Raw genomic sequence first — 24,997 nt, 5'->3', positions numbered from 1 at the left:
CCCTTCCTGTGAGCAGCAGCACGAAGAGATCAGTCTGCAACAGGTTTTTGAATCAGTAGGGAAACAGCTTTAGGGTGGTCTTTGTTATTATGGTAGCACCTCAGGTGTGTGTCCAGGACCTCAGTGTGAGATGGGAGTTTGGATGGCATTTCCTTGTTTTCATGCTGTGTGTCTCTTTTAGTAACAGCTGGCAGGGTAATGGACAGAATCTCATTCTGTTCAGAAGATAAATTCACTCTTTCCCACACCTTGCCCTTTGCACAGGATGCCTCACCTCTACCCAGAGCAGGTGTGTGACAGCATCTTCCTCATGGGCTGCTTTATGTGGCAGTAAGAGGGTTGGGGTCAGCACACTGGGGTCAGAGAGCTCGGTGCTGGCTGGCTTATCTGCACACAAGTACTACAGTACTGTGTTGGTAAAGACAGTCTTGCAGTGCTGAGCATCTGAGTGCTGTTGTGACATCTGCTGCTTGGCCAAGGAAGTGATGTGGTCAGCAGCAAATAAGAAAAAAAAAAGATAGATATACTTGGAAACGTTCAGTTTTGTTCTGAAGTACTTCCTTTATTAGAATAACAGCGTAAGAAATGGGAGGAGCTGCTTGTCAGAAGGCTGTGGCCGCACAAGGTGAGAGGCTCAGGGAGCATGACTTGAGTGTGGTTGGGTGAAGGGATGGGAAAGAGGAGGAGGAGCTGGAGGGTTCCCATCCTGGAGCAGGTCACTCACTGCAGAGATAAAAACCACTACAACAACGGTTGCTTTATATTTTAAACCTTTGGGTGACCTTGTCATCTGTTCCTCAGGATGTTTCACTTTCATCCCTTATATTGGAAATTTCTCTTCTAATTGTGTTTCCTGGTATGCATTCCCAAAGCACTGCCTGGCAATTGGGAGCGAAAGGGGAGAGTGAACTGTGGGTTTTGTGTTGAGTTTGCTTTTATTATTTTTTTTTCCCCATCTGTGGATTCTTACCATTTGACCAGAGCGTTGTCAAGCTGACTTCCAACCTTTTGTGATCATCTGTGAGCCCCAGTCCTGGAAACTGGGGGGACCATGCAGGGGGATGGGGTGCCAGAGTGCACTTACCAATGCCATGTGAAGGCTGTTATGGCACATCCAGCCTGCCTTCATGGGTGAGTGTTGCTGCCTTGAGGCTCATAGCCCCGCTCCAGATCTACAGCCCTGAAGTGGGGTCAGTAGGGACACGATGGGGGGAGGAGAGGAGAAGCTCCTGCAGCACGGGACCCCTCTGCTGCAGCCCTGCAGAACTGCGAGCTCCTGCCACTGTCCCCCTGCTTGCTTTCCCACTCTGCAGCAGCGTCTTGCTCTCGGGTTAACTTTTATTTCTTGTTCCTCTTCCATGATACAAAGTCTTCTTCTTAGCACTAGAGCAGAGAGGAATGTCCTTCCTTGCCCAGGAAACCATAACCTGCCCTGGGAAGTGATTCCTGCACTGCAGCTCCTGTGTCCCTGAGTGCAGCACACCAACTAAGCTGCAGGCTTGTGTTGTACATTTCTAATATCCCAGGGGCTTGCTAGTTCAGTTTGAATTGTAGATGTGTGGCTCTGTTTATTTTTTGAGGCTCTAGTCTGTAGAGAACTTGGGTGTCCCCAGATATTTGCACTGGGGATGATCTCTCTGGGAGCAATGGCCTATTAGTGGGCAGAGGGTGAGAAATTCAAATGTGTTTAATGTCCCGAAGCCTGATTTTTAAATCAGAGCTGCTGCTACTTGTCATAAATTAAGCTGTATAAAGTAAATACATCTGCTAACTCAGGGGAAGAAAGATACTGACTCCCAGCTCCTAGGGAGCAGCCCAGCAGTTGCTGTGACTTCATACAGGGGAGCTGGAGGACCCCAAGCTGCCGTCTGTCCCACTACAGCTGTGTCTTTCACATAAATAATTGGAGAAGCAGGTTTTGCTGCGCGCTCAGCCAGCACCTGACTACAGCAGCAGATGTTGAATGGACCCCTGAGCACGCTGCTGCCTTGTTAGGGCACCACAGCAGTCACAAAGCAGGTGTCAGGTGGAACTGCCTGGATCACAAGTTCAGCGTCTGGCACAGCTCGCTCCGTTGGCTTTGTCATTGCTCCTTATGCCTCTCATTTGGCAGCCGGTGCTGCTGGGTGGTGGAGAGCGTTGGTGTTCGGCTCGGAGTGGTGAGCACGCACCCAACCTGCTGGGCACCACTGGGGGACCTTCCCCAGTCCCACCGAGGTTCCCAGGCACGACATGAGGCCGCCTGCATCCTTGCTGCATCTGAAAGTCTGCCTTCTCCTTATCTGGTCTCTCCAAATATGCAGACCGAGCATACACTTCTGCTTTTGGTTTATTTTTCTTCCTCCTCTCCTTTCCTCCAAAGTAAAATACTTCGCCGTTGAAGCGTGAGGGTTCAACCTGACTTGTGCTGCATAGAATCCTCCTGTATGCGTTTTCCATTGTATGTAATTAGTTTCAGTTCTCAAGGACTGAACAAGGGACCTAGTACAAGGGAGCATCTGTATGATGATGTGTTTTCTGCATCTGAAGAATAAGAGGACCGCTGGGATGGAACAAAAGGCAACTTCTCAAGTTAATTGTAAGATTTTATTGGTGTTTCACTCGGCTGCTCCGGGGTTTCTTCTGTGAATCAATTGCAGACCGCCTAATTTATGTATGAACTCTGTCTGAAAGGCGTTGCAAATTGATTTGCTGACAATGCATGGGGAAAGGTGACCCTAATTTGTCACTTCAATCTCCTGTACAGGCCTACAGGGGAGAAAGAGATACCAGAAGTTGCAGAAATGTAAATGCAAATTGTGCTGACTGCAAAGGGTCTGCATGTGTATCCAGTAAAGCATAATGAATTTGGGGTGTGGGTAGCAATTGCTTAGCATTACAGAAGGTATTAATGAGACTTTAAAATGAGTCAAGGTGTTTATGCTGCAGTATTTGTTTCTGTAAGATTTTATACAGTCATCCAACCTTTGTTGGCTGATGATTCTTGTTTCCTTGGTGCTCTGAAGGGCCTGGTCTGCTGGTGGGGTCTCCTTTTCCATGTTTCTGTGCTCGTGAGTTGCTCCTCTTGTGAGCTTGCAGGTAAAAGAGTATTCAAAAATTAGTGTAAAATTAGACCCAGAAGGATAGACAGTGAGTATTTATGCAGCAAGAGGCACGCATTTGGTTATAAAATAGGGCTGTGAAATGGCTGTGGCATAGACCTAATGGTAGACAACATCTACTTCTTAAGATAATCCGGTGTTATTTCTTCTACTTCCGCTGTCCTGTTTTCCTGTGCTTGCATCTCAGTTCAGAACTCCACTTCAGCAATAAGCTGAAAATAGTTTGTTCTTTCTTTGGGGGGGGAGGGAAGGTGGTGCCATGGATGTCACACTGCTTACAGTGCAGCTGTAAACACCACCAATGGCTGATCCAGCTTTCCTTGGCTTGGGAAGTTCTCCAGCAGCTGTGATGCTGGGACTGCTGCTGGGAGGGAAGGACTGCAAATTCCCACTGAGGGGAGGAACAGCATCGCTCCCTGGGACTGAAAAGAGAACTGACTTCTCGTGAAGTTTCTGCTTTCTGTTTTTGAGGAGCTGATGTTGCTCTGCTCCTCCACACCTCCTCCAGCCTCACAGAATGCCTGGCTCCTGAGCAGCTCCTCCCATGTGTCACAACACTGCAACTCAGCTGCAGCAGGGATGGGGCAAAGCATTATGCGCTTCGAGAGCAGCAATTACATCTCCAAGGAAAGCCAGACAGGGCTGGGATGCTGCTCGTGTTGCTGGGATTTGGGTGCATACTTCAGACAAGCTTGTCCTGAGTGTCAGAGGTGATCTGTGAAGAAGCTCAGCTGTATTATTCAACGCTTTTAATCCTCTTGCAGTTGTGCAAACTTGTATAAGACGTGACTCACTGTGTTAATTGCACTGAAATCGTGGGACTTTACACTTAGTCTTAGATAGGAGTTACTTAAACTTCCTCCTTTGTGTTTGAAACCTCTGTTTGTGGTTTAATGGGTATGAATATTAAAATTATCACAGAATCACAGAACTGTAGGGGTTGGAAGGGACCTCCAGAGATCATGGAGTCCAACCCCCTGCCAAAGCAGCTCCCAGCCCAGGTAGCACAGCTCGGTGTCCAGTTGGATCCTGAGCATCTCCAGAGAAAGAGATCCACCACCTCTGTGTGCAGCTCCAGTGCTCCATCACTGCACTGGGAAGAAGTTCCCACACACATTGGTGCAGAACTTCCTATGCTTCAGTTTGTGGCCACTTCCCCTCGTCCTATCACCACACACTGCTGAGAAGAGTCCGGCCTCGTCCCTTTGCCTCCTGCTCCTCAGATATTTATAGATGTGGATCACATCCCCTCTGAGTCTTCTTTTCTCAAGGCTGAACAGCCCCAGCTCTCTCAGCCTCTCCTCATAAGGGAAATGTTCCCCGCCCTTTATCATCTTTGTAGCCCCCCAATGGACTCTTCCCAGCAGATCCCTGTCTGTTTTGTACCAGGAGCCCAGAACTGGACACAGTGCTCCAGGTGAGGCCTCACCAGGGCAGAGCAGAGGGGGAGGATCCCCTCCCTCGACCTGCTGGCCACGCTCTTCTTAATGCAGCCCAGGGTCCCATTGTCCTTCTTGGCCACCAGGGCACGCTGCTCATGGCCAACCTGTCATCCACCAGGACACCCAGGTCCCTCTCCTCAGAGCTCCTCTCCAGCAGCTCGTCCCCAACCTGTACCAGTGCATGCGGTTATTCCTCCCTAGGTACAGGACTCTACACTTGCTCTTGTTAAAACCTCATCAACAACCTGCTGTCCAACTCGCTGAGTGGCAGCACAGCATTCCGGTGTGTCAGCCATTCCTGCCAGCTTTGTATCATCAGCAAAGTGCTGAAGTTGGACTCTATCCACTCAGCAAGGTCATTGGTGAAGGTGTTGAACAGGACCGACCCCTGAGGAGCACTGCCAAGTGCAGGCCTATCAGAGGATCCTTAGTTGACATACATATGTTGGGTTGTTTTGTTTGCTTGTTTTATTTTTTGTAATGGGAGAATCTTCAGGAATTTTATTTGAGTTTTGGTGAGGAGTGGGACCAAAGCACCAAGCAATTAAAAGAAATGGTGAGTGGGCTGAGCTGCTCGGATGGTCTATCAGGCTTTGTGATTCTGAATGAAAATTCATTTTATTCAGTTAATTGCTGCCTTGCCTCGCTCAACTACTTCTGTGTAAGTGGCTACTTTAATTTGTAGCCCTTAAGCAGACTGAAAGAATTGGATTTAAAAACCTTTTATTGCCCTTGTTCTGCACACATCACAAACTGTTACTACGGTCAGAGGTCGTTTTGCCAGCAGTTATGTGATGTTATAGCTGATCCTACACGTTAGGTATTTGAGCACTCGTGTGAGGTTACCTCTGATGCTGCACATTAGGTATTTATTCCCTCGGAGAGGATGTGGCTCCTTCAGCTCCTGCAGAACTTTGGCAAACCAGGGCTGCCAGCGCGAGGAGCTGTGTCTGTGTGCTCGCTGTCCGGCCATACAGATACCATTGTGGTTATGTACCTGAAGGCATTTCCTTATTAAGGAGCTCATGGGTTGGGTTAGACCGAGTGCTGGGCAGGGCTCATGCTGGGACGGCATCGTGGTGTTAAGCATGGCACTGCTGGGCAGGGGTTGTGTTTGCTGTGCAGTTTTACTTTGATTTTTTTTTAATCATGCTGTTATCATACAAAAACGTGATTCCACAGCATTAGAGCTGAATGACTGTGAAATAAGGACTGGAGGTAGAGGCAAACCAGCACACAAAAGTGCCGTTCCCAAGGCAGCCCCCATTGCTTTTTGCAGGCAGGAGATGGCTTTGTGCCTCCGTGGCCTTGGGCTGCCGATTTTGCTCCTTCCTCCTTCTGCAAGTGGCGAATCAGAGCACTTAATCACGGCTTCGGGCAAAAGGGAGAGCCCGGGGTTTGCGCTGTCCTTGAGGCTGTGTTTATTTCTGTTAAACCTGGGGGTGTACCCAAGTTCATCGCATCCAAGAGAACGAATGCAAGCTGCCTGGCGCAGTGTGTGCCTGTAAAACCCCGGTGCCCGCAGCGCGGCGAGGAGCTTGGGTGTGCCCTGCACTTCTCACTCAGGTTTTTTAGCATGTGGGTTGCCCCTGAATTCCCCCAGGGCTTCTCGTTTTGCTGAAAAGAAGAATTCACGTTGACATGCAGGCGATGGGGTTGCGTTTGGTTTTGTTCAGATGCTTCCCATCCCTTTTAGACCATCCCTTTTAGAACGTCTGCATACTAACTTCTTGCTCAACTCTTCGACGGGTGGAAAACATACAGGGGAAAACACCAGATCTATTTTTGTAGGTCCTTCCCAGCCGCCCTCTGGGGCTTCCTACGGTCTGCAGCAGTGTGGTGACTGTCAGGAAAGCCTTTGCTGGCCGTGGTTTAATGCTGTCACACCGTGCTGAAGCTGTGTCATAGCTGGGGTGGTGCAGAGGGGGACAGTGCTTGGGGTTTTGGGGTGTTTTATTTTGCCAAAGACACTACAGAAATCAGGCAAGGCTGCCCCTGCTGGCTGAGGTGCAGCCTTTGTAGCTCCCCTGCTCCTTAGGGACTGGGTAGCTGTTCAGCACATCGGTAACGACATTGATTGATTTATTCCTTATAAAACTCGGTTTAGAGGGGTGAGGGCGTTTCCAGAGCTGGGCATGTGCTCACAGTCCCGTTGTGATAGGAAGAGGGGAAATGGTTTCGGACCGAACGAGGGGAGATTTACATTGGATGTAAAGAAAAAGCTGTGTGCAGTGAAGCAGTGCACAGCTGCCTATATAGAGGTGGTGTAGACAGCCCAGGTCAGGGGATGGGCTCTGAGCAGCTGGTGGAGCTGTGGGTGCCCCTGAGCATTGCAGGGACCAGAAAGCCTTTAGAGGTCCCTTCTGACTTAAGCCATTCTGTTATTCAATGAAACTGTTGATTGATCTTTTCTACGCTAGGAATTATTTTCTGGTTTTGCAGACATGTTGTGTAGTTGAGGCTCTGCTGGGATGTTTTATGGCCTGCAGACCAACAGCTGCAACACGTGTTCTCCTGAATGCTGTCTTCCTCTTTTTGGACTTCTGTAATGAATTCTTAACACAGCACCTTGTAGTTTTTCCTCCCCTTTCACTTCAAAAATGAGAGTCAAGTGATGAGGCAGTGGGAAGGTATCAAGCCAGTTTTAACCCTTTCCTCTTCCAAAGCAAGCATTGTTTGTTCTTTTAGTTTTTGTTGTGAAACAAGGATAAAACTAACAGCAGTTTGACCTCAACATTTATCATGTGCTTTTGTTTTCTTTCAGATCCAGCATGGAACAACGCTGTCCATTCCTGCTGCTCTGTGTTAGCTTTCTGTCTGTGCGAGCTTTACCACCAAATGGAACTGAATTCCCAAAGCCCACCACCACCACAAGTAAGGACAGCGTTTAATTTGTGAGGATGGGAATAGGGGTGGAAGGGGACATCAGGTGAGGTCCCTGTGGTGACATCATGAATACTTTTCCAGGACTTTGACACCACTAACGCTCTAATCTTGCCTGGTGACATCAGTTTGATGTGCTTTATTGGTGTTGTGTACTTTCTGTTTCCCATGTCAGGGAAGTGCACAGCATGGCATTGACAGATGAGATCAGCACGATGGGAGCTGGGCACTGAAATAGTGAAATAAAGAATTGTTGTAACGGCAAGGTGACGTAGCTAAATGTCACGAGCAACTAGAATGTTTGTATGTGTGCTGTGCTTTCAGTGCTGTGAGCCATCTAAGGAAAGACATGGGATGGGTAAGAGCACAGCATCCTGTGTAAGGTGAGGTCAGGTGAAAGCAGAAAAGGCTTTTTTGAAGGCCCAAGGGCAGTCTTCTACTCGCCAGTCCCACCACATCTGTTCCATCTCCCTTCTGATCCTTTGAATCTCTTCCTCCTGTAGCTGTCTTAACGAGCTGCAGCCCCACAGAGGGGCGGGCTCAAGACATAGATATCTATTTTAATGGCCATTGCTGTTGGTGTTGCATTTTGTAATTGGATGAGAAATTTCAGTTGCTCGTTGCCCTTCTGCTTCCAAACCTAGCTCGGTGCCTTCCGTGTGCCTGTGCTGCTGCTGGGTGTTGGTTGTCTGACAGCAGTTACCTGTTCAGGTGGTGGCCATGTGTGACTTGTGCACTGGTGTCAGAGGTGGATTTGGGTGTGACTAGCTTCTCTATGGCCTGGGCTGAAGGAAAATAAAGCTGATGGCCTCGTTCCTTCGCCTCCTGCTCCTTAGATATTTATAGACATGGATCAGATCCGTTGCTTCTTCTCTGACCTCTGGAGTGATGTAAGAGTGAGGTGCTGGTATCTATCTGAGTGTGTAACAGTGAGGGAATTGGGAAGGAGAAGCAGCTTGCCAGCCCTGCTGCTTCTGAGAATATTTTAATGAAACGAGCTTCCTCGTGGATGCTGTTCCCCTCCACGTTTTCATGCAGTGATGTGTTAGCTGTGAATATGGTAATGTGGGTAAGAGAAATCTTGTCTTCTGTATTTTAATTAAATCTTAATTTGAGCGATGCAAGTCAGAAACGATTAGCACAACTAAACTTTCATTTCAAGCGATCAAGGCCTTCCTTCCTTTGCTGTGGGAAGTGAGGAGGTTTTGTCTGATGGAACAAATACGTGCACATACAAAATATGTGGCTGCAAAAGAGGGCTGCGAGACAGCAGGATTGCCTAATACTTCTAATAGCCACTGAATTAATACAATGTGTTTAATTAAATTCTGATTAAAGTATCGAGAAGCAACTGAAAAGAGCTTTCGTTTTGCATGTGGATTTGCTGGCTGATCCAAGGAGATAAGGTGCACTTGGTGATGAGGAAAACAGCTGTAATTGATTGCATGTCCTAATTTTAGTGGAGTGGAATTTAGAAACGTTTGCTGAATTACAGTCTCTATATTCTGAACGTGGCTGTGTGATCTGCATCACTCAGCTCGGACACTTCCTGGGTTTGCAGCCCCTCTTTGTGCTTCCTTTCAGAAGCACTAACATACATGGGTAATGAATTTATCAGATGAGAAGGAGCTCGGAAGATGATAAATGTGCAGCTTCTGATGCCCCATCTTCTGCTGCTGTTTTAAGATCAAGATCTTTCACCTCTTAGGAGAGGTGCCCGAGTTCCTTCACTGCTGTGCCAGCCTTCTCTTGAGCTCAGAACACAGAGTGTGTTCCTCTTGTACACTGATGGGATCAGTGTATAGGAGCAGTGAAGTCCTCCTGTGTGATTGCCAGAGCTCTTCATTCGCTGCATTTGCTTTCATGTTTTTCAGTGTCTGTAAAGCTCATGGTAATGTGCAAGAGGATTAATTAGAGCAAAGCAATCACGATTCCATGTGAGAGCCCAATGAGTTACACACTTGCAGCAGTTTTTACCAGAACAGCAAAATTCTTCAATTTTCTCATCCAGTCCAGGGATGCCAGAGCTGCCTGTGTCTGCGCAAAGTGCTGCTCTAAGTTTGCCACTCAGGTGTGTCTCCAGCTCAAAATCAGCCCAAACAGCATTGTGAGGACAGCAGTGCGAGCAGCGTGCCCAGTGCCTTCCACCTGGTCTGAAATGGCTCCTAAATTACTGCTGGAGGTTTGCAGAGTCACCAGGCAAGCTGTGCTGAAACCTGCAGCAGTGCTGTGTCCAGGAGCTCCTGATGGAAGCATCCCTGGTGGGAGTGGAGCCTGCAGCTGTTAAAACCTGAGCAGGATTTCCATCCCTAATTGTGTTTGTTCTGTGCTGTTAAGGCTCTGTGCGCCTTGGGATGGGTAAGATCTATGTTGGGAATCTCTGACACAGCAAGAAAAGGCACTTGAAATCTCACACAAGTTGGTGAGAGTGGTAAACTTGTGGCTGTGGAAAGGTGAGGGTTATGTCTCTGTTCTCTTGTCTGCGGGCTGAGAGCTGTGGATGAGAGCAGCCTGCTCTTGAGTGCGTGATATCCTCCTTGTTGTCATCATCCCTGAGTTATTTCAGATACCCAACTTGCCAACCTAGAACAAATCGCGTCACTGAGCCTTTGTGGAATGGAAAAGAAAAAAGAAAAGAGGAAAAAAAATAAGAGTTTGAATCCCACTAACGTTCATGAGCTGCTTTACAGCCCCAGTGCTACACATGAAGGAGCTGACCCAGGGATGAGGAGGGGAGAGGCAAGGAAAGGTGCTCCTGCAGCACTGGCAGTGCTGCCCCAGGGCTCTGCTGCCGAAGTGACCTCAGAAATGGCACAGAAATGTGAGATGTGACAGCTCCTCGGGAAGGAGGAGATGGGGGATTTGGTGTCCTGCGAGGGGAAATGTAATTCCCCGTGACTCAGGCTCTGTGCTGCAAAGTCCTTTTTGTCCCGGGTGCCTCACAGCAGAAGCAGTTCTAAGAAGTCCCCGAGTCCTGGCTGGAGAGGATCTGAGATTTCCACTCTGAAGTTTCCAGGTGGAAGCAGGCAGGGGCAGCTCCCTTCATCTGCCACGGGCTGATCTGTGCTTTCTGTTTCTGTCTGTGTCAGAGCACTGTTTCTGTACAGGGCACAGCATCACCCCGGGCACTGCCCTGCGTGCTGTGCTTCCTCAGGCACCCCCTGCCACGGTGCTTCTGAGAGGCTCTCCCGTGCCAGTGCCCAGTGACACTGGTGTCACAGCTGTACAGCAGTGAAACATCAGCTTTTATAGCCTTTCTTTGTCCTGTTACTCTCAAGTGTCAGCTTTCCTTGTGTGCCCCGTGGGTTTAAAGGAAATCCCTCCACGCCCTCTGTGCTCTCGGTGTAACCTCACATCTCAGCGGGTTTGATGTTCCCCTTCTTTTTGGTGTTTCTTTCTGACAGTCCAACTTGTCACCCACGAATTAAATATAACTCCTTCCTTTTGGTGTTCAGGATGTGGAAGTGCACCCTTGGGTGTGTTGCTGCTGTCCAGAGGAGGACCTGCTCTGTGGGCATATGTGGTTGCTTGTGTTTCGGTGGCAGTCTGTGTCAGTGCTTATGGCTTGGACTGTTCAGAAAGTGTTCACTTGCTGAAATCTCGGGCTGAGAGTTTTGTTTGCTTCATTAAAACACGCTGGGCATTTTTGTGTGTGTGATTTTAATGTGGCATGTGTCATTCAGTAGTGATAAAAGGTTACAGAAGGCACAGCAAAACTGAAATGCAGGATGAGATTTGCAGTTTATATTAGTTATAACTTAAATTTCATTTCTAGTCTGCATTCTGGGCACGTATAAAAATTCCTGCCTGTTTCCCACGTCCTTCATGGTGTGTTGGACTGGGTGAGCTCTGTGTGCTTCAAGCAGACCCTGTATCTGCAATAAGTGATGCCTGTGCATGGGGTGATCTCTGGCTGGTTGAGCAGCAGCAGCTGTGCACAGGATGCTTGCACAAGGAAACCTCCTGAGTGGGCTTCAGGTGTCACTGAGCATCTTGCAGCCCTTAAGCTCGCTCCAATTACAAGATTGGCTTCTGTTAAATAATTGGTGCTGCTTTTAGTAAGTGCAGGAGATCACTGTGTAAAACCAGAGCTGATTCTGCCTGTGCTGCACAGCGCTTCACATCGGCCGTGTTTCAATTTGCAGACTCTACGGAGGAGAGCAGCTTACACAAGGACCTGCTGACCTCCATGCTGATCCTGCTCCTGGTGTTCATCATCTTCATCGTGTTGGCTGGCTATTTTTTCAGGTACGTCCACGTGGAGCTGTGCAGGCAGGCCGAGCTCAGCCTCGCGTTGGGCTGATGTAATGAGGAAGCGAAAGCACGGGTGCGTGGGCTGCACAGCCTTCATTGCAGCAGGGAGTGAGCTGCACTGCTGCTGGCACGATGAACAGGAGCAGCTTCTCCAGGCTTACCTGGTTGGTAAAGGCTGTGCTGGAAAAATGCTGCTGAGCTTTCAGTGCGGTTTCTCAGACTAACACGGTGTATGTCTTTAAGGTTCAGAAGGCACAGGAAGGCCGTGGTGAGCTCTGGTGACAAGAAGATGCCAAATGGGATCTTAGAGGAGCAAGGTAAGGGGGGGGTTGCTTTCCTTTTCTATATGGATTGTGTTTGTGTGCACACGTGTGCAAGGATTCAGTTTTTCAGTTGTCAATTATGTTTGCTGCCTGTTCTATAATGTAATTTCCAGGGTTTTTATAGCACAGAGAAAACAGCAACACCAAAAAACGACAGAGGTCCACATTTATCTATCTGATCTATTCATCTGTCTCTCAGTTGTTGGGTGAAAACAGCTTTCGCTTTGTGTTGTGATGCAGCAAACATTTCTTTGTGAATGTTCTTTGAGCAGTTTGGGAGTGTTTCGTTAGGCTGCTGACTGAGATCCAAGTTTCTGGCACTGAGGTCTTTGGATCTGGGGAAAAGATTGCAGAAATCTTTCTTAAAAGAGTGGGGGAAAAAACCTTGTTCACTCTGTGAAAGTACCAACTGGTCCCTGCACGTAAGCAGAGAGGAGAAGAGGATGAGATGGCGAAGTGGAGCAAGCCAGTTGTGCCAAAGTAGAGTGCTCCTAGGAACTGATGGCCTTTTTGAATGTGCTGCTTTTACTTCCCTGAGCACAGATCCCTCAGGGCTGGTTGCTGTGCAGGGTTGAGGAAGTTCAATCCTAGCACTCCTGTAGGAGCTGGTCATGTCTCACTTCGAAATTCATTTCACCGAAACAAAGGGGAAAAAAATAATAACGTGAGCCGAATTATTTTGGTGCTGTCAGACAGCTCCATAACGCTCCGTGTGAACGGGGGGGGGGTGGTTAAAAGTAACATGACGGTCATTGAGAAAGTCAGGCTGCTAAATATACACAGCCCGGGCTTCCTGCTCCGTGCAGGCTGCCGTGCACGCGCATCACAACCTGCTGGCAGCTTCCTGTGCACAGCAGGTCCTGGGGTCCGGGCTGCTTCTCGGGGCTGTAAGGTGAGGGTGACAGCAGAGATCCCAATCCTGGCCCCATGCTGCCTCTGCAGGCTTGGCCTTCCCAGAGCACCTCGCCTGGTTTGCCGAGGCTGAGCAAGAACTTGCCCCACGCTGAGGCTCTGGCAGGTAACAAATACCAAAAACAGTCCATCTGTCAGCGTGCACATCTGCAGTTTTAAGCAATGTATCGCTGTATTCTGAACGTTGTTTCAACATCTGCTTTCTTTGAACTGACAGAGCAGCAGAGGGTGATGCTGCTCAGCAGGTCTCCTTCGGGCCCCAAGAAGTATTTCCCTATCCCAGTAGAAAATCTCGAAGAGGAAATAAGGATACGATCAGCAGATGAAGGGAAACTGTTCCGAGAAGAGTTTAATGTAAGTCCTCAGAACTGGATTGAAAAATAGGGGGCAAATCAAAACCAGTTGGTTAAAATCACCCTGTGTGTGATGCTGGTGTCTCCGAGACTTAGCATGTGCTGTGTGAGTGCCCTGGTACAGTTTGTCATGGTTTAACACTCCTTCACCGAAGCTGGGTCGGTTTAGAGGTGGAACTGCTGTTTGTGTTGGGTTGCTTGGGGTGTTGGGACAGTCCCCGGGTGCTCACACACATCTGCATGCATGCTCCTGCTGCTGGGTGTGGTATTCTTCTTCTGGGAGTGATCTGGAAGCTCAACAGCTGTGTGGCGCTGCGATGCCAAATGTGTGGACTCTTTGCCACTCACCAGCACTTCAGTGACCCCCTGAAAGCTGGAGGGGAGGAAAGCAGAGTATCTTCAGCACTGATTTTCCCACTGTTGGTGGAGGGAGCATTTTTTTTTTTTTATGAGTGCTTCACCTCTATGGGAAGTACTTAAGACCACTCCCTCCACCTACCTTAATGTCACCCTAATGAGGTTTGGGGGTTTCCTGGTGATTTGACCTTCTGCTTTCTGTTAGCATCCCATCGCTTCCCTTTTCGTAGTGCTGGGTGCCCTAGCCCTGAGTGTCTCAACCATAAGGGTTTTTCTTTGAAGCACTGCCTTGGTCAGAGCGGGGGTTTTGTTTCCTGCACTCCACCCATTTCGGCTGCGTGTGGTCACAGTGTATGAGTCTTTTCCAGAGCCCGAGGTGATCTGCAGAGCCAGTGCCCGTGGGCAGACATAGACACTTCCAAACTTTTGCTCTCTATCTCCACCTCCCGTAGCAGCAGGAGCAAGTTGCACAGAGCAGTAGCTTAAATGCCAAGCACAAGGTTCTCAAAGCCAATGCATGCGTTGATGAGGCAGTCTGTTATGTTACCTTCTTAATTGCTAGCATATTTATAGCTGTGATGATTTATTTAAAAGATAAAACTTCCTTGCCTCGTGAGAGAGGGAGCGTTGTGGAGATATTGATCTAAGTGGACAAAATGAGTACGGAAACTAATTTGACAAGATGTGTGCTTGTGAGCTCTGACTCTCCTGATTAATATGTTCCGTGGTCAGGAGTGAAACAAGCAGTCTGTTTTTATTGCAGAGCCTGCCGTGCTTGGATTGCTCTCTGCACTGTGCTGGGAGCAGGCGAGCTTGCCTGCACACAAGCTCCAGTGCCCATAGATGAACAGGCATGCACAGAGCAGGCCTGGAAGTGACTGAGAGTGATGGCACGTAACGTCTGCTTGGTGGGCTGTGTGTGTGGCTTCTCCTTGTGCTTGCTCTTGTGGGTGAGAACCTGAGTGCCCCTCAGAGCCCGGTAGAGTGGAAGGGCCCAAATGTAGCCCTGTGCTGACAGCCGTGCCCAAACCCAAATATATTCCCTCCCAGCCTGGGCCCCCCAGACGAGCCTTGTTTCTGCTTATTATCCCGAGGGCAGGATGAGCGTGTTGTTTATTGATGCATATGGTGCCTGGTCGTTGCACCAGTCTTCAGATTGATGCCCACGCACCTTCCTGTAGGAATCAGCTTTTGAAATCCTAGTTTTACTATTTAATGTCCCCTGTGGAAGAGCTCAGAAGGTGCAGTGGTGCTGGGATAGGTCACGGCCGCTGCTTCTCAGAGGGGCAGGCAGTGCAGCGCTGACTGACCCAGTGCCACGCGGACTCGTCAGCTCCTCGTGGTGTTGGGGCACAGAGTGGCCGTGGCGAATCACGTCCTCCTCCCTGGGGATGGATGGGAGGGAGCAGTGAGATGGGGCTCTCCGTGGGGAGGTGTGGGGGCATTGCACAGGAGGGAGCAGGAAGCGGGGCGGTGGTTTTGGCAGTGATGATAATGAGCAGTTGGGGACGGTGCTTTCTGACAGGCAGGCAGGGGCCGTTGCTTTAGGCTGCTTCTTAAAATGCAGTCATTTCCCAATTTTCCTTTCCCCTGTGTGATTCAGAGTAGGTGGAGCAGGTTTGGGGAGGAGTGGAGGAGGAAGGTGACGGGTGGGAGGAGGCAGTTCTGACTCCCAGGCAGCGGAGGTTTTACCCAGCACCTTAACGCTGCTCAATAGAAGAAACTTGAAGAAACTCCATTCCCATTTTCACCGTTGGTGTCTCTACGCGTAGGGAACACAAGGCCCTGACTCTGAGCACAGCTCCTTGCTTTTCCTTCCCACAGCAGCCCCCTCTCAGTGGAGCAGCTCTGCCCACGAAGCTCCAGCAGTCCCACCTTGGTCTCCTTGCTTTCGTCTTCGCTCTGTCTTTTCTTCATTTGGTTACTCTGCAAGACTGCTTTCTTTTTAAGCTTAACTAAATTTATCTGCAGTCTTAGATCTTGCTGATTACAAGCAGAATTTTGACTCGTGCTCTTACAGCAAAAAGAAGTGGGGAAAACTTAATGTTTCCTTCAACAGAAAAGCACCGCTGCTTTTTTCCTCTTTCACTGCCAGAGTTGGGTCCTCACCTGTAGGTGTGGGAAAGATGTCTGGTATTGAACATTCCTGACACTGAGCTATTAACAGTCAAACTCTGTTCCTGCTGCTAAAAGCAGCTCTCAGAGTGGAGCAGTGCATCAGTGGGGCTGGGTCATGGTGCTGCGAATCAGGGGGGCAGATGGCATCTCAAGGCAGCTCGGATTTTAGCAGTCTTCCAAATAACTGCGATCGCTGGTGGAAAAATTACTTCTTTATCCAAACTGGTGAACTCGTATTCTGCCATGAAATCTGCCACCGTGCTGTTTTAGGGTAATGGAAGTTATTTGTGGAAGAGGTCAGATGCGTTTGATTCTGTTGGATGAGAGGTGTTGTGTATAAATCCATCCTGTGCTGTGAGCAGTCAGCCCTTAGCTAGTTTATAACGCACTGACCCTTTGTATCTTTTCTTTTTCTTTCAGTCCTTAACGCCTGGATATGTGCAGGGAACATTTGACATGGCAAATAAAGAAGAAAACAGGGAGAAAAACAGATATCCTAACATCCTCCCGTGTAAGATGTTACCCTTCCTTCTAAGTCAGGCCCTTAGCTGTCTCTCTGGCGCTATGGTGCGGTTTGGTTTGGTGTTTTGGCCTCAGCTGTTGAGAGCTGCAGTCCCTGTAATCTTCAAGTGTGAGAGCAGAGCTCTGTGGAGGAAGTTCCTTAACGAGAGCTGGGAACAGCACTGTGCTCCTCCTCCAGCTGTGGGTCTCACAGCCACAAACCTTAGGCAGCCACGGATCCAGGCTCTGGCAGCAGCAGGAGGCAGCCACCGAAACCCATTGGTGCTGTCACAGGGTTTGGCTGGAGCTGAGCACAGCCCCTGAGAGCCAGCTGGTGTCCAACCTGAGTGCTGTTATATAACAATAAAGAGGTGTCTATATTGTTTATAACAATAAAGAGGTGTTGATGCTTGCAAGGGAGAAACCTAGTCCAGACCATTCAAATGCAAATGATCTCCGAATGCTTTTCCTTCCAGATGATCATTCCAGAGTGATTTTGACCCAAGTCGATGGAGTCCCACCTTCAGACTACATTAATGCATCATATATAGACGTGAGTTCAGTTTTTCTCTGCTGGCTGAACTGCTAACTTTGCCTGTGAATTAATATTAAGTAGGTATTTTTATGCTAGCACACGTTGGCGTTACGTTTTTTAACTGCTGTGATATTTATTTCCTCAGGGTTATAAGGAAAAGAATAAATTCATAGCTGCACAAGGTAATTAGTTTATTCTCATCTCTCTGCTTTGTGGCTGAAAGTACTTGCTGGTAGAAGGGTGATTTTGAGGTGCAGTTGGTGACCAAACGTGAGGTGAGCTTTAAAGGTTAGAGTGTAAACGAAAGGACAGTGAGCGTGGGGAGCTTCCCACCCGTGGATTCTGCTCTCAGCTCAGAGACTTGCTTCCCCCACTTGCACTTTGCTTCTCATCTGAGCTGGGCGGGGGAAGAAGAATTGGGTGGAAAGAAAGAAGGTGGTTTTGTTTTGTTTTTTGTACGTTGTTGTTGTTTTGCTTATTAAGAAGTGTGTTGCGAGCACTCTGCCTCATCCCTTGACGTGATCCGTGTTCTGTGTGCAGGACCCAAGCAAGAAACAGTCAATGACTTCTGGAGGATGATCTGGGAGCAGAAGTCTGCAGTTATCGTCATGTTAACGAACCTGAAAGAAAGGAAAGAGGTAAAGGGCTGTCAGCCACTGCTTTCAAGTGACTTCCTTGTGCTGTGTGTGAGCAGCAATGAAGTCAGGCTCAGCGTGTTAAAACACGCCGTGTTTGTGCAGGATAAATGTTACCAGTATTGGCCCGACCAGGGGTGCTGGACGTACGGGAACGTCCGCGTGTCGGTGGAAGATTGCATCGTCCTCGTGGATTACACCATCCGCAAGTTCTGCGTCCAGTCGGTGAGGCACTACTCCTTTTGCTCCGTCCACGTTTTGGTTTTGGTAAAGCAAACAGCTGCAAAGTGCAGTGTCTGCTTGAAAGAGGTTACAGTACAGCTAGTGAGAGGCGATGAGAAGCAGTGTAGAATAGCCTGATTTCACTTCTCGTGTGTGATAGAGTGCTAATGCCCAGCACAGGCCCCGTGAAGTACTGCAGGATGCCCGTGGTTGTCCTCTCATGCGTTGGAGTGAAGGGTTTGTCCCCATCTTTCTGCTCTGTGTAACAAAGCAGTTTGCAAAGGCTGGCACGTGGCACCTCGCAGCGATGCAGATCCTTTGGGTCAGATTTTGAGTTTGCTGTGAAGTTGCTTAAAGAAGAGCCGTGAAGATTTAATGAGGGGGAAAAGGACTGAAGGTTTGATCCACTGTTGCCATAAACAGCGATTCTCGTTCTTCACATGCCCTGTTTTGGGATTGCTCCTTTTCCCCCCAGATGCATCTTCAGGATATGTGGTAACGGGTGTTTATGTTGAGCATACACTGTAAAGTCAGGATCCAGGTGCTGCAGGGATGCGAGTCATAAATAATCCTGAGAGTTTGGTTCTAAATCTCCAAGCAGAGAATGAAAGTCAAACTCAGATCCCGTGTGCTCCCTGCAGCTACATGATGGGTGCAAGGCGTTGAGGCTCGTGACGCAGCTGCACTTCACCAGCTGGCCTGACTTCGGGGTGCCTTTCACACCTATTGGGATGCTGAAGTTCCTGAAGAAAGTCAAAGCGTTGAATCCTGCCCTTGCTGGGCCCATCGTGGTTCACTGCAGGTGGGTCTGCATTCTTCTGTTTGCCTGACCTGGAGTTACGGGTTGAGTATGGAGGCCAGTTTCTGTTCACAGGCTGTAAAGTTTGTGTGCACGTGTGTGTATAAAAGCTAACCCCGCGCCGAGCCTTCTTAGAGCTGAGGGTAAGATCAGTTCCAGAAGATCTGTCTTTGCTGTCACTTTAATATTCAAACAGAAGGTTTTGTTTTATCCGTCAGTGATCTTTGGTATAAATATGTTCTTTGTCAGGATACAGCCTCGTCGTGCGAATCTGTGACCTTCGCCATTAAATGCTCCTCTGAGAATTCATCCTCCACTTTTCCCACAATAAAATTAGTTCGCTGTGTAAATCGTTAAATGCCAAGAAATCTTGAAATAAAGACTTGCATTTAGGAGATTAAAATGCTGCAATTTAAGAAATGTACCACATAGCGATGCAGAACGTGCTCCCACTCCTTCAGTCACAAGCACACGAACTCGTTGCTATTAGGGCTTTCTGAGAAGTGTTTGAAATCAGATGTTAATGAAACCACAATCAAAAGCTGAGTTCTAAAAGATGGCAATCTCCGTGGCAGCTGCGCTGTTACAGCCGTGCAAGGAGTGTCTTTTTAGGAACAATTACTGTACTGAGGTTGAAGTAAAAAGAATAGCAGCTTTGTCTTTCTGGGTTTTTCAAGGAGATGATTGAAGGCTGATATATTTCTTTCTTTTCTGTTGCTTGTGTTGGATGTCTAGAGGATGTTGGAGGGTCTCTGCTGAAGGCAGCCTGATGTCCTGCCCGGCCCAGCTTTTGATTCGTGGTTTCTCTGCAGACTTTTCTGGGCTAGAATTTGTCTCCTCTCTCGTGTATCATATGCAGGAGTCCTGAGGAAGTCTTGGAAGGAACAAGATTTTAGTAGTGCCACACAGCCTTTCCTCTGGGAAACCCACATCCTTTTGCCTTGATGTTCTGTGGAGACCAATGCTCGGTTTAAGCATTATTTTGCACAAGCAGGAAATTCTGTGCTTAATTTAATCAGCAGAAGTAGAGCCAAAATAGAGATAAATGTAAAATATCTCACTGAAAGTCTTCAGAGATTGCAGTCAGCAGGTCCAGCACAGTGTGGTGATGCTGTGATGTGTGGGTTGGGCACTGGTGCAGAGCTTCAGCGTGTGCTCGAGGTGACAAGTGGGGAAGGTGACACTTGATTTCTGTCACAGACAGGATGTGACACTATTGAATTGTTGGGAAAAGGAAAGGGAAACTCATCAATAGTGAGTAACCATGCTTTTTTTTTTCGTGAGCTTTTACAAGAACACCGTGCAGTCATCTGAAGCAGAAACTCATCTGTCAGAGTCTTTTGATGCTTAAAAAAAGGCTCGTTTGGAAATAAAGTGCAGCTCATAAAATGCTAAGGAACTCTGTACCAAAGTAGATTTTTTCACTGAGCACAGAAGGAAAGCAAGGAGGAATAACTGAGTGAGGAGAGTCCCTGAGTGGGGAAAAGCAAGGGACTTTCAAGGCAAACGTGGGGGTCAGTAGAGTGAGCAGCTTCTGTGGGAACATGGTGGGCTTGTTGGCAGCGTGGAGAGATTGCACGCAAGAGGGAAGGGAGGCTTGGCGTAGGAAGTGGAACGTTGGCGGGGTGTTGCTTATTTGTTTGTGTCCTGATATTATTTCAAACCTGCTTTTTGCTTGCCGAGAGTTGAGCTGTACCTTTGGGCATGTGGGGATGGAGGGAGAAATGCGTGTCGTGATTTGGGACTTCGCAGCAGTGACTGTATGAAGTAAGCTAACAGGAGGTCAGAGGACAGCTATTAATGCCTAGCACAGGATGCCATGCCCTTTTCCTCTGAGAGGAAGAACTGAAAGGGGCTGGAGTGATGTAATTTGTGGGAATCTTGCTCCCTCTCGTGGCTTTTGGAGGGTGTTTAAAAAATATCTGGGGTTAGCAGTGTAGAAATGTAGAATAAGCACGAGTGGCTTCCAGACTTTCTTACAGTGCAGGGATGGAGCACTGGGGCTGCACACAGAGGTGGTGGATCTCTTTCTCTGGAGATGCTCAGGATCCAACTGGACACCGAGCTGTGCACCCTGGGCTGGGAGCTGCTTTGGCAGGGGGTTGGACTCCGTGATCTCTGGAGGTCCCTTCCAACCCCTACAACTCCGTGATCCTTTGAGTAATGTAATCTTGGACAGCTTCGGGGCTGTTACAAGTGGTATTTTTGATGCTAAAACTTTGTCATTATTGTCACTACTGAGATAAAAAACAAAACCCTGTGTTCCACAGTGAGTACTTCAGTTGGCTAGGAGCAGTGCAGGTTTTACCTCTGCCGTCGGTGTAGCGATTCCTGCTGACTTTGTTGTTCAACTGAGGGCTGTTTTTGTCTTCTGCTCTCCTTTGAAGTGCTGGTGTGGGCCGCACGGGCACGTTTATCGTCATCGACGCCATGATAGACATGATGCACGCCGAGCAGAAAGTCGATGTATTTGAGTTTGTTTCCAGAATACGGAATCAGCGTCCGCAGATGGTTCAGACTGATGTAAGTAGTCACTGGGTGGAATTGGAGCTTTCCAGGTTTCAGGTCATCGTCGAGTCAGTAACACACAGCTCCACTGAGCGTGCGAATGTCCCCTGTTCCGTCGTGCACATGGGTAACTGGAACAAAGGCTCCCTGATCCGGTGGGTGGCAGCCCTGCCCGCAGCAGGGGGCTGGAACTGGGTGATCTTCCAGGTCTGTTCCAACCCAGCTGTTCTGTGTAAGGTAGCACTGGGAAAGGAGATAGAGGCCTTGGCAGTAAAACTCACGCCACGAGGCACGTTATCCTGTGCTACGGCCAGGCTTCTTCCCTTGCACAACTGAGTGGAATTGTAGACATTGTGAATGATGTAACAGAAACTCAGCGTTAGCTGTATGTTAGTGATCAGTACACTGTGAGCTGAATGAGACAGGTGAAAGTGCCAGACGTGAGGCTGCGCTGCTGCGTTGCCTCATGGGATGCTTACATGCCTGCCGTTTGTTCCAGATGCAGTACTCCTTCATTTACCAAGCCTTACTTGAATACTACCTCTACGGTGACACGGAGCTAGATGTGTCATCCTTGGAAAAGCATCTACAGACGTCACACAGTGCAGCACCAAATCTTGTCAAAATAGGGCTGGAAGAAGAGTTTAAGGTAAGGGGGAAAGGCCTTTGCTCTGAGACTGTCAGGTGTTGAAATACTCACAACAGAAAGGTTCTTCAGAAGCAGAACAAGTGCAGACTTGAAAGGAAAGGGCTGTCCAAACTTGAGACACCGGTTGTATTTTCTGCTTGCTGTGTATTGGTCCAAGTCAATGCTGGGGACACGTTCAGGCCTACATCATTTGATGGGCGTTTCCCTCTGTGTGTTTGATTTGCTTATAAAAAGGAAAGTGGAATTATTCTTCTGGTCTTGAACTGGATGCCAGATCAGGTAGAGCTGGAGGATGGAGCTGGGTTGCACTGACCTGTCTGATGCATCAGCAGAAATGTTAACTCAGTCACTGCTGCTGGCGGAGTGAGTTACGGACCATTTTCACTTCTTGTGCTGAACACTCAACAACTGTCAGGGTGGGGAAAAGGAAAAAAAAGAAATGCTTTGTGGAGAAACCACTAATGGAGAAACAGATGAAAGTGGAGTGTTGTGATTGCTGTTTGAAACTTCTCGTGCCTGGTGGCGTGTCGCAGAGTTCCAACCATCTAAAATAATAACATAAAAAACCTGGAAAAGATTGCTGGTGGGAATGGAGTGGATAAGAGTGAATGAAGAATGAATTCGGTGTGCGTTTTGGCGATAAGGGGAAGTGGAGGTTCTGGAAAGGGGAGTGGTGTAGAAGTTGAGAAGAGCGTGTGAGCGAGCAGTCGGGCTCACAGGCTGAAAGGTGTAAACCTGATTCTCAATGGTGTTATTATCATAGAACTGCAGGGTGGCCTGGGTTGAGAAGGACCTCAAAGATCATCTCATTTCAACCCCATGCCGTGGGCAGGTCACCAAGCACTAGAGCAGGCTGCCCAGAGCACATCCAGCCTTGCCTTGAGTGCCTCCAGGGATGGGGCATCCACAGCCTCTCTGGGCAACCTGTTCAGTGCATCACCGCCCTCTGAGTGAAACACTGCCTCCTATTATCTATCCTGAATCTCCCCTGTCTTAGTTTAAAACCATTCCCTCTTGTCCTATCGCTATCAGCCCGTGTCAGCAGTTGTTCCCCCTCCTGTTGATACAGCGGGCGTGGAGGTGACGGTCTGCTGGTTGGACTTGATGATCTTTGTGGTCTTTTCCACCCCAGTGACTCAATGGTTCTATGACTGCGGTGTTGGTCTGTACCCCACGAGGAATCCTCTGAGTACAGGTTACGAAGAACTTAATGAATTAAAACCACTTCTGTTTCAATTAATCCTCGTTCCCCCGCTTGCGTGTTTCGTTACAGAAATTAACGAACGTTCGGATAATGAAAGAAAACATGAGAACTGGCAATCTTCCAGCAAACATGAAGAAAGCCAGAGTCATCCAGATTATCCCGTGTAAGATGATGGACTTTGTGTGTATGGAGACAAGTGCTATGAACGTGTGGTTGTCCTGGGGTTGGCATGAGTAAACCCGGTGTGCTGTTTGGGGATGGCAGCACGCGTTGTATCGGTGTAGCTGTGTTGGGTAAGTCAGGGGCAGAGGACCTGCCCGGACGTGGGAGCTGGACTTCTGCAAGTAGCTGGTGCGTATGCTGTACAGAGGGGAAGGTTGTAACTTAGCTACTCCTTGCAAAATTCAAATGCTTTGAAAATCTGCTGCAGTGGTATTTTTTGTTTCGATTTTAGCTAGAGCTAAAACCTCTCTTTTAGAGGAGTGCAGTTAGGCTTCCTTTGGTTTTGTCATCCTCTTTGCAGATGTGGCCATTCAACGTTTGTGCAGTGATAGGAACAGTGGAATCCCAGGCTGCCCATGGCTGGAGGCATCTCTGGGTCCTTCTGCTCCATCCCTGCTCCAGCAGGGCCAAGCAGAGCAGGGTGCCCATGGGAGATCCCACAGCCTCTCAGGGTCCCTGTGACCGTATGCTGTCCCTATGAAGTGTGATGTCCTCACAGAGCGTTTGTGCAAAGTATATAGTAATTTTTAAGAACGGTATGAAAGAGTTGAGCTGTTCCACCAAGGTGAACTGTATGAGTTTCAATAGGGCCAAGTGTCAGGTCCTGCATTTTGGTCACAACAACACCAGGCAGCCCTACAGGACTGGGGAGGAGTGGCTGGAAAGCTGCCTGATGGAAAGGGAGCTCGGTGTGCTGATGGACAGAGGGCTGAACGTGAGCCAGCAGTGTGCACAGGTGGCCAAGAGGACCAGTGGCATCCCGGCCTGGATCAGGAATGGGGTGCTGAGCAGCACTGGAAAGTCATCCTGCCCCTGTGCTCGGCACTGCTGAGGCCTCACCTCGAGTGCTGTGTTCAGTTTGGGCACCTCAGTACAGAAAGGACATGGAGGTGCTGGAGCAGCTCCAAAGAAGGGCAGCGAGGCTGTGAAGGGCTTGGAGAGTGTGCCCTACGAGGAGAGGCTGAAGGAACTGGGGCTGGTTGGTGTAGGGAAGAGGAGGCTGAGGGGAGACCTCATTGTTCCCTTCTGATATCTGAAAGGCGCTCACAGCAAGAGCGGGGTTGGGCTCTGCTCACTGGTGACAGTGACAGGACGAGGGGACGTGGCCTTGAGCTGCACCAGGGTAAGTTTAGGTTGGATATCAGGGAACACTTCTGTACAGAAAGGGTCATTCAGCACTGGGATGGGCTCTGCAGGGAGGTGGTGCAGTCACCATCCCTGGGTGTGTTTAAATCCATTTGGATGTGGTGCTCAGGGCCATGATTTAGCAGAGGGCTGTTAGAGTGAGGGCAGTATGGCTGGGTCGTGCTTGGACTCGATGATTTTTGAGGTCTTTTCCAACCTATGATTCTGTAAACCAACGTATCTTCTGTGTAATTCCCCGCCTCCTCTGGAGCAGCACTGCAGCGTCTCCATGTGAGAATACGTCACACCTTGCTTGCCATATCCTGTGTGAGTGGAAAAAAATGCACAGAGAAACTGGTGCCTTCCTCCACGCACTCAGTAAACGCTGAGTGAGATCTTTAAGGCACCTTTCCTGGCTTTTAGATAAGTGATTTGTCGTTCTTCTTCCACACGTGTTATAGTGGAACAGTGAACATAAACTTAGCAATCAATAGAATAAATGTTTGTGTGCTTTTTTCCTTCCAGATGATTTTAATAGAGTGATTCTGTCAATGAAAAGGGGGCAAGAGTACACAGACTACATCAATGCTTCCTTCATAGACGTAAGTGTAATTGTTTGTGTTGTATTTGAGCTACAAGTCAAATGATTGACTGTTTCTTGCAAGTCGTTGTTAAGGAGCTTCAGCCAAGTTGGCATATGAAGAGCATTGCATTGGCTCCTTTGTTTGGGCTTGGCTTATGAGAGTCCCCAAATGCATTTCTAATCTTCTCCAGTGTTCGGAGCTGCAGTTTAGGTGGTTGTGTAATTAAACGTTCTTGTTGTTGTTGATAGGTTTACAAACTAAGGTTTGTAT

At 48.6% G+C, this 24,997-nt stretch overlaps 1 protein-coding gene across 3 annotated transcripts in view; it reads left to right on the top strand.

Moving 5' to 3' along the window:
- Window positions 1-601: 601 nt before the first annotated feature.
- The window catches only part of PTPRE (protein tyrosine phosphatase receptor type E), a 31,446-nt gene continuing 7,050 nt past the window's right edge, over window positions 602-24,997 (top strand). For 2 of the 3 annotated variants that reach the window (XM_065746102.1, XM_065746101.1), the window contains exons 1-13: window positions 11,789-11,844; window positions 11,924-11,997; window positions 13,133-13,269; window positions 16,164-16,254; window positions 16,721-16,797; window positions 16,925-16,961; window positions 17,320-17,417; window positions 17,520-17,639; window positions 18,278-18,438; window positions 20,823-20,958; window positions 21,443-21,592; window positions 22,866-22,959; window positions 24,669-24,745. In XM_065746102.1, coding sequence (XP_065602174.1) covers window positions 11,813-11,844; window positions 11,924-11,997; window positions 13,133-13,269; window positions 16,164-16,254; window positions 16,721-16,797; window positions 16,925-16,961; window positions 17,320-17,417; window positions 17,520-17,639; window positions 18,278-18,438; window positions 20,823-20,958; window positions 21,443-21,592; window positions 22,866-22,959; window positions 24,669-24,745 — 1,284 coding nt within the window. In that variant the 5' untranslated portion in view covers window positions 11,789-11,812. Of the gene's footprint in view, window positions 626-7,307; window positions 7,418-11,571; window positions 11,675-11,788; window positions 11,845-11,923; window positions 11,998-13,132; window positions 13,270-16,163; window positions 16,255-16,720; window positions 16,798-16,924; window positions 16,962-17,319; window positions 17,418-17,519; window positions 17,640-18,277; window positions 18,439-20,822; window positions 20,959-21,442; window positions 21,593-22,865; window positions 22,960-24,668; window positions 24,746-24,997 lie in introns of those variants that run through there. The other variant, XM_065746100.1, reaches the window with a different exon arrangement.

Source organism: Cyrtonyx montezumae, unplaced genomic scaffold (genome assembly GCF_038088225.1).
Source record: "Cyrtonyx montezumae isolate F1298 unplaced genomic scaffold, pur_monq_1.0 scaffold_4, whole genome shotgun sequence".
Taxonomy (NCBI): domain Eukaryota; kingdom Metazoa; phylum Chordata; class Aves; order Galliformes; family Odontophoridae; genus Cyrtonyx; species Cyrtonyx montezumae.
The sequence above is the reverse complement of the archived record's forward strand: the minus strand, read 5'-3'. Positions and strand labels throughout refer to the sequence as shown.